Source organism: Cynara cardunculus, unplaced genomic scaffold (assembly GCF_001531365.2).
Source record: "Cynara cardunculus var. scolymus isolate 2C unplaced genomic scaffold, CcrdV1 Un_Scaffold_6257, whole genome shotgun sequence".
Lineage (NCBI taxonomy): Eukaryota > Viridiplantae > Streptophyta > Magnoliopsida > Asterales > Asteraceae > Cynara > Cynara cardunculus.
The window spans coordinates 16,214-25,693 of NW_020202856.1; the positions used below are offsets into that span (position 1 = coordinate 16,214).

General features: G+C 35.9%; 1 protein-coding gene across 1 annotated transcript; it reads left to right on the forward strand.

Annotated features, from left to right (window-relative positions):
- The first annotated feature begins 441 nt into the window (after positions 1-441).
- LOC112504634 lies at positions 442-1,443 on the forward strand. The gene has a single exon (XM_025108588.1). It carries the CDS (start codon positions 517-519, stop codon positions 1,114-1,116), a length of 600 nt encoding a protein of 199 aa, XP_024964356.1. The 5' UTR covers positions 442-516; the 3' UTR covers positions 1,117-1,443.
- The last annotated feature ends 8,037 nt before the right edge of the window (positions 1,444-9,480 follow it).

Below are 9,480 nucleotides of genomic sequence, written 5' to 3' on the forward strand. Positions count from 1 at the left end.
TATATATATGTATGTTAAATAATAATAATAATAATTAAATATAATATATATATTATTAAATCGATTTACGGTACAATTCTCAAACATTCAACACTCTTATTAAGGGATTGCCCTACAAAAATTCACTAAATCAAATTTAAAAATATAAAAAAAACTCTTTTTTGAGTACAATTTAAACGGCCATTTAAAACATTAAATCCAGTGGGACCCATGTGAAGTTGCTTAGCTAGAAGCATTTGTATGGTAATATCCTCCGTCCACATGTATAGTTCTCCACCGTTCGATCACGATTATTCTAGTTTTTGTAAAGAACAAATCAAACTTCTAAAAACGGCGAAACAAAAAACCCTAACCTAACCATAATTAAATCCCTAAACTTGTAAGCCTTTCGTTTTTCCATTCCTATAAATTCCGCATCCGCCCAGGGCTATGCTTGCGCAACTGAAGGCCTGAGGGCCCTTCAGTCAAAAACAACACTCATACACCTTGTGTCCCTCTCGGGTACAACCAATAGAAATGGCGACATCTTCTAGAAAGTCAAAGGGATCGGTGTTGCCGTTAGCGTCGATGTTCCACTGTTCCATTTTGCCGTCCGGCAGGTTTGCGTCGTCAACAACTGCCGGATTTTATTCGTCTCCTTCTTCTAGTTACATTCACCGTCGTCCTACTTCGTCGACGCGAGTGAACCTTCATGGTCTCACCTCGATGACTTCATCATCGGTGAGTTTCTCGATAGAGAATAGATCTGGTTCTGCGATCAGGTCGATGGTGGTGTCTCCTCGAGATCAAGTTGTACGGGAGCAGAACGGAAGGACTTTACCTAAGAAGATGTGTATGTGTTCGCAGACGATGCATCCAGGATCGTTCAGGTGTAGTTTACGTAAGACCTACAACAATAGTCACTCGATGACGTCATATTCTCCAAACAGATTGAATGCTCGAAGGTCTGCGATGACGAACTCGCTGGTGCGAATCGCTACCGTCGAAGGAGGTGATCTGGTGAAGAGAGCTCTCGCGGCCTTGATCCGACCTTCATCGCACCAGCAGAGGCAGAGGTCGGCTTTTCAACCGAGACCTAGCCGTTTGTCGATCTTGTCCAATGCTGACGACTCATGACTTTTTTGCTTCAAGAATCTCCGGTTGCTCGGTTATGCATTTGGTGTTTTTTACATCCATCACTTTCAGTTTTAGATCTCGCGGTTCCTGGATTCCGGCGAAGACTGCTGCTTTTGAAATTCGACGACATTAAAACCTATCCTCGCAATTTTGACAGGGATGAAGTTTATCAGCTATCTAAGCGAAAACGAAGTGTCCTTTGTACACAAATCATAGTAAATGTTTGCAAAATTGATCGAAGGACATTTTGGGACAAATTTCTAATTTCATTGAACAACTTTAGAATCGGAATTAATTCAGTAACAAAATTCGAAACAACTTCGATCACACTGTTGCGTTGTCGAAATATTTGATTGATTGATTTGTTTCTTTCCTTTTTTTCGAAGCATTAGATTCAATAGTATCTACGTTCACGTTTCGTAACAGTCTTTAGATCGCTTGTTATGTGTGGCACCATGCCTCAGACTCCTTGGAATTTCTTGTCACTTGCAGTGCCAGTTTCGTTATACGTTCTTTCGTGGAAGGTAATTAATTTACATAGTTTATAGATATTATTTAATTTAGATGTTGGCATAATTGTTTTTGGATAACAGGAGATTGAGCTGTGTGGTTATCGCCTCACAGATGTCCCTAGAAAGGAAGAAAGAAAAGAGAGTGAAAGAAGAACGATAGGGACTGAATAGCAAAGACGCACACAAGAATTTTAAACAAATTCAAAGGAAAGAGAGGGAAACACTTTTTTCTATATTTTATCGATATAATTCCAATAGACGATTTTTTTTTCTATATTTTATCGATATAATTCCAATAGACGATTTTTTTCTATATTTTATCGGTATATCCTCTAAAGGATATAACTACAGGAATAGAGATACATATATTATAGATATATTAGAATCAATAGCTTTTGTAGTTATCTACTTGTAACTTAATACTTTATTGATTATGTTTAATGAGATTTATAGGTTTCATTCTCTCTATTTTACCTTTGTTCTATTTGTTTTTCTCTTAACACGTTATCAGCATGTAAAGCTTAAAACTATTTTTTGCCATCGCTAAACGGTTGCCGCAGCCACTATTGAACGACTTGTTGCAAAATTACATCGCTACTTCGTTATCCCTTGCTCGTTGCAATGTCCATAAAAAAAATCTTGTAAGTTTTCTATCAACTTCTTTGTAAGCGAATATTATAAAGGGAAAAGTTTAAAAAATAAGTCATTGGATATTTCAAAACCTGTTAAATAACTCAGTGAATTTTCTGAAACCTGTTAGATTATCCTTATGACCTATAAAACTGATTAATGTAATGAAATAATGAAAAAAGTTTGAAAAAAACCAATGGACTTTCGTATTTTTGAATAATTAAGCCCTTAAATATTTTTTGAACCAAAAAATTACTTACATCTATAAAATAATATAAATATATCAAAAAATTACTTACATTTAAAAAAGATTATTGATAGAATTTATTTTAATTAAAAATAAAATATATTCCATTGGTGATTTTTCAAATTAAAAAAATAGAAAAAGATTTTAAAAAGTATTACTAATTATATTTTTTAATTAAAAATAAAATATATTCCATTGGTATTTTTTCAAATTAAAAAAAAAAATTGATTAAATTATTGATGGATTAACGATAAAATTTAACTAAATACATAATTAATTAAATTCCTCGTTAGTGTTCATTGGTATATATGCATTGATTACTTATATCTAATAGATGACTAACTTGACCATAGTCAGACGCTTTAACACAGTAACATGTTAATAAATGTGAAAAATCGTGGTTAATCTTGTTGATGATATCATTTCATCGACGGATTAGCAACGAATTTTAATTAATTATGTATTTAGTTAAATTTTATCGTTAATCCGTCAGTAATTTAATCAAATTATATCTATTTTTTAGTTTATAAAATAATCAATGCAATATATTTTATTTTTAATTAAAATAAATTTCATCGGTAATCCTTTTTAAAATCTTTTTTTTTTATCATTTTTAATTTGAAAAATCACATATGAAATATACTTTATTTTTTATTAAAATAAATTTAGCAGTAATTCTTTTTAAATCCTTTTTTATTTATTTTAATTTAAAAAATCACTCACGAACTATATTTTATTTTTAATTAAAATAAATTTCATCAATAATCTTTTTGTAAATGTAAGTAGTTTTTTGGTATATTTGTTTCATTTTATAGATGTAAGTACTTTTTTGTTCAAAAAATGTTTAGAGATTTAATCGTTTAAAATATGAAAGTCTATTGGCTCTTTTTTCAGTCTTTTTCCATTATTTTACCACAATAACCAGTTGTATATGTTAATTAATTCTCTGAGTAATTTGATATATATATTTTTTATCTTACAAAAATTACTTTCTCTTTATTCAGTTTCAACGATCATCATTGAGTTTGTTCAGTAATCGCTGAACAAATATTGTATCTCTTAAAGACAAGTACTTTTTAAGAACACAAAACTCACACCACAAGAACCTTCAGTGATATTGAAGATAAAACTGAAGACAGAGACAAACAGTTCGTGATCTGATGCGGTTTAAGTGACAACAAGTCTGTCTACAAATATGTGAAATCTACTCAAGATTCAACATACACTGAAGAAACCCTAGTGCTATTTTAGTGTCAACGATCAAATGAATCTTGTTGACCAAGATTAGTTTTTGTCTTATCCTCCTACACACAAAGGACAAACTTATATCTCTCAAAATAAAGCACTCGTACGGAATCGCTATATTGTTTCCAAGTATACTTAATTACTTTGTGAAAGACTATTCATATACAACAAAACATGTATATCTGAAGACAAATGACAAGCTCATCTCTAGAAGATTGTCACGTGCCTTATACTGTCTGACTTGCTTTAATGTAATGGGTATCATTAGCTTAGAAACTCCTCCTTCTGAGTATCACTAAGCCAAGAAGCGTATATTTTGAAGATCAACTTTCTACCCAAGAAAGGACATCCTCACAAGCACAGACTTCTTAATCTTTCAAAGTTATCTTTACTTCAAGTGAAGAACACCAACTAGGCTCTTCCTTTAGCAAAGTTATTATTTCTTCATTTAGCAAGTCTTTTCTTTCTTTCTTGCTTTCTATATCTTGTGTGTTCCCTAGATTGTTTTACATAAGTTATGTCTCTTATCTTATTCCGCAAACAGTTTGTAAATTCTGTATTGATCTTCTTTATCAATAAAGGATTTAAAAAAAATGAAAACTATTGTGTTTGTATTCATTCCCCCCATCTACAAACTGTTACCTCTAAACTCTTGTAGGTCCGTCTGGGACCAACAAGTGGTATCAGAGAGGGTGTTTTATTATCTCTTATTTCTTTAAGATAATTTATTTACCATTCAAATGGTATTGCAAAACACAAACACAAACTTTCACGACAATGGCTCTCTAGCCAAACCTCCCCGGTTCATCAGAGACAACTTCAGTCTTTGGAAGAATCGGATGTCTTTTTTCTTGGAAAATATGGATCTTGAAATTCGATACTATATTAAAAATGGACCTTATGTTCCATTTGCAATATCTTCAGCAGTTCCTGCAACTACTACGACTGCCGCCATTCCTGAAAGGCAGATTCCGGAACTCCCTCATCAATGGAGTGCGAAGACAAGAAGAAAATAGCTTTAGATACTAGAGCTAGATCTATAATAGCCATATCTCTTCCTGACAAGGTTTATCACTGTTTTATGAAGTTAAGAACCTCGAAATCCATGAGGGGCACTCTTTGTGTTCAATATGAAGATACATCTTAAATATAAGAATCGAGAAAGATTAATTTAGTAAGACAATCTCTGTGGAAAATCTGAATATTTTTCTGAAGTACATCAATATTTTAATTATCTTCTTATCTATAAGTACATCAATGTTTTTGTTGATCCTCTCTCTCAGTGATTCGATGATAATCCTTTTTCCTTTATGCGAAGTTTTTTTTTGTTTCTGTTATCTCAGTTCTAGCGATCTTCACTGAGTCTGTTCAGTAATCGCTGAAGAACTTGTATTGTAAATCCAATCAGTGACAACGATACTTCAAGAAGACAACACTCACACCAACAAACCTTCAGCTAAAGTCGAGGAATGAAACTGAAGATTAGAGACTGGCGAGTACGTGATCTGAAGCGGTATTCAATGATTATAAGCCTGCCTACATATATGTGAAGACTGCCCAAGCCTCAGCGAATGAAGAGACCTTCAGGTTATTCCAACATTCAGCGATCAAAAGAAGCTTACTAAGCACGATTGTATTTGTCTTTTCCTTATACACACAAAGGACAAACCCATACCATTTCTAAAAGTTAGTACAGTACGGAGCCGACTAGTTGACTCTATTGCCCACCAACTTTGTGAAAGGATGTCTGTTCATGAATAGGCTTTTGTACTATTCACTGTAGCAAAAGACAAGCCTTCCTCTTAAGGCTTGACACGCGTTCTAACCCTACCATGATGCATTATATGTGTATTTAATGCAACGGGTATAAATAAATGTGTTCTATCTTCATGCAGATACACACAAATTCTTACTTTGAGCTTTCTGGCGCTTAAGTAAAAGAACACACATTAAGAACAAATACGCTTATCTTCAAGAGCAAGTTAGAATCCCTTTATTATATTCTAAACAAGTTGTGAAGTTCAGAAATCATACAAACATGATATGATCTTCAAGAATCAATATGAACATAAAAGTAGAGAGAATATAATCAAAGATTGATTTAATTGAGAGAGAGAAATTTACAACTCTAATCTTGATTACAAATCTGCTAATGACTTCGTAATGACAATTACAAAGGAAAATACTATTTATACTAGGAAATAGAAAAACTACACTATTACATAATAAAGCTATTCTAAGGAGAAACTTGAATACAACTTTAACGCTCTAACTTGAACCCAACATTCTCCTCCTTTGGATTCAAGTTTGGACTCTTGTGAATTTCGTTTTCCGCAGTCCAAGTATCTTTTCCAATCATCTTAGAGCATTCCTATATTAAATCTTCTCCTCGAGCAAGTTTATCGCATTGATCAGCAAGTATCTTTCCTTGGAACTCATCCGTTCAGATTCAACAGCTTTAGCGTTCATCACCCTCTTCAAGTCAAGTGCCCTTCTCACTAATTTGATCGTACCGTCATAATACTTATTCAACTCACTAAACCTCATGAACTTCTTTACTTGTAGTTGAGCAAAATAGACGACCCCGAACTCTGGGCTTTCAAGAACCATATACACTGGATAGCCTCCAATGTCTTCTAGGTCTTGATTTGGTCTTTTAAGATTGATGATTCGCTGATTGTCTTCAAGGCCCATCTGTACATCAATGACCATTGCCAGTTTAACATGACAGCGTATAAATCTCTTGATTGCTTCAAGAGCAACCAATTCTCCTTCTTTTCTGATCGTCATGTTTTTGAGTTCAAAATACATATATTCNTTTCTGATCGTCATGTTTTTGAGTTCAAAATACATATATTCAAGGTCATCYAAGTATAAGTTCRAGAAGTCTGCTTCGCTGAATCTCCAAATCTGACCATCCTGCCTTGTTACAGTGAAAACAGGATACCAGATTCTCAACAACTTCTGAGCATCTATTTGTTTGATCGTCACAATCCGATGCTTTGTACGAACTTCACTGATTGGTTGGCACTTGGCTTTCAGAAGATGTCGGTATTCAATACGATATTCTCTTGACTGCTTATGAATACCCAGAACTTTGTCGCCACTTAGCACTTTTCTATGCCGGATGAAGATTCCAAAGTAGATATCTTCCAGATATGGCTCTCTGATCCTTGCTCGATCATATCCAAGAAAATTTGCTCTAATATGAAATGGCACATAGCCTCTGGTGAAAATTTCAGTTGGATCAACATGTTCTCTTTGAGCTGGAATGTCTGGCACATCAAATAAGACTGCAGTGGAAGATTCTGGAGCAGACTGACGTTCTTCTTGAACAGGAAAAACTAGATCTTCATCATCTATATCGGCTTCAAAGTCAAAATAGATCCCAGTCGATTCGTCGATGTTATCAATGTCTTCTCCAAAGTCTTGCTCTCCACCCAGAGTTTTAGAGAACACTTCGTTGAATCCAACAATGGAGACAAGTCCAATAGCATCCTTGTTCCTATAGTGGAGTCCGCCGGCTTTTCAACCATTGGCTCGATCGTAGGACTTGTCTCCAAACTTTCATCTACAACTTCAACAACCTCAATTGTTCTTTCCCGAACTGATTTCTGGTCAGAAGCTTCAGCAGTAACGTCTTGAGTTGATGGCTCCTCACCAACCCTTGCACCTTGTTCAGAAGTCTCGACCATTCTCTGTCTATTTCTCTCCCCCTCATGACTATCTAGATCGTTCTGATCGCCATGCCTTCTTTTGAGAGATATGGCCTGAGACCTGCAGGTTTCTTCTAAGGTAGACACCCGTTCAGCTAGGGCATCTATTGAACTTTTAAGATCTTGGGTGTTAGATGTGATAAACTTGCTAACTTTGGAAAAGCTAGAAGTAACCACATCTTGAAAAGCCAAAAACTCTGAGGCTCTAACAAAGGGGTTCACGTCTAATTGTTGACGTAAGAGGCCGACCAAATCTGTGTCCTCAGCATCTGGATTTTGAGATGCCATTAATTTGGCATACAGCAACGATTTCATCTCATCCACCGATTGATCAGGTATAGACGGTTCAGGAACATGCGGTGGTGATGGCATAGATGGTGGCTCTTATTCTATAACCTCCTTCCCCTTCAAAATTCTTTTGAGACTAGCCATTTGAGCATCCATATTATCTTGAACAGCCTTTAGGGCACCGTCCAGGTATTCCCTTGACACGAAGTCTGGTAAAGTAACTCCTGGTTCACTTAAAATACCAGTTGTAACAATAGTTCAATAAACTGTTGTGCCTACGTTCAATGTTGGCATGATGTTAGCATTGGTAGGACTTCCGACCTGTCCTTGTGAAATGTCAAAAGACACCACTCTGGTCGTTCCAGCTAGTTCACTAAGAACTGCACTTGGAGCAACAGATGCTCCTGACTCATGTGTACCTAAGTGTATCGGCTCTAGACTCGAGGTGCACAGAATCGAAGTCATAGGCTGGGGCAGCGGCGTACTTGTTTCAATAACTACATTCTCCAAATGAGAAGTAGTTAGCATATGAGCTATATCCCCATGTGAAATTGAAACAATTGGTTGTTGAGAACCAATTGAGTGGATAGGAGGGGTGTGCAAATGCATAGCTTTCTAGCTATGTCTTGTTCAATACTAACATTCAACGGATGAATGTTAGTAGCAGATGTGGTTGCCCGGCTAAGTGTATCAGTTTGGATAGGAGCTTGATCTTCTTTTTCTGCTCCACTCTCACCCTCTCCATGTTCTTTTCCTTCCCTTTCTCTCATCCTCTCTTCATTTTCAACATTAACTCCCTCATCTCCTCCATCATCCGGTATGTCTTGAAGTATGCGATCGTAATCATCACATTCCTCAACGTTGAAAGACAAAGACTGCAAGCTTGGACAAGGTTGCTGAGCAGAATACTCAGGAAAAATATCGTCAATGTCATCAACAATGGTGCCAACTGCAATATTTTGAGCTGGAATGGATTGATCACGATCTTCAACTTCATCATTATCATCATCCTGATCATCATCTTGGCCATTACCAGAATCTGCCCCATAATCAGATTCAGTAGCTTCCGAACTTGAAGTTGAGGAAGTACTAACAGTTGGAGTGCTTTGCTAATCAGACGCTCCCCCTGCCTGTTCACCCCTCTCAGATTCTTTTTCTCTCAGGTCAGTTCCCTGTTCAGGTAACCCCTGTTCCTGAACACTCTCTTCTAATTCTAACCGCTCTCTCACAGCTGAGGCATGGGGTGATCCTTGGGCAAGTTCAACCGGTTCTGGTTGAACTATTGGATCTATCATTCTCCTATAGTCTATTACGCACTGAGAAGTTTGATAAGCTAGGGCAATCAATTCTTGTGGTACTGGCATTATTGAATCCAGATCTTCAACTTCAGTATGCTGCCTTATTCTGGTCATGACAAATATAGGCCCTTTTTCAGCATTTAGCCTGGCTGGAATATCTTCATTTGCATTCATCATGGCCCTAATGAACAATTGTAGAAATCTCTGAAACGACACAAATTTCCGAGCTTTTGACGGGAATCTCTTCGCATTGACTAGTTCTACCAACTCATTCCATATGACTAAGGCGTAGTCATAGTTTTTTGAAAAGACGACACCATGAAAAAATTTAAGGAATGAGCTACTGCATGTATCTATGCCCGCTGTCTTTGACGTTAGACATCTATTCAAAATAGAGAACAGTAAGTGCCATATTGAAGGCATAAATC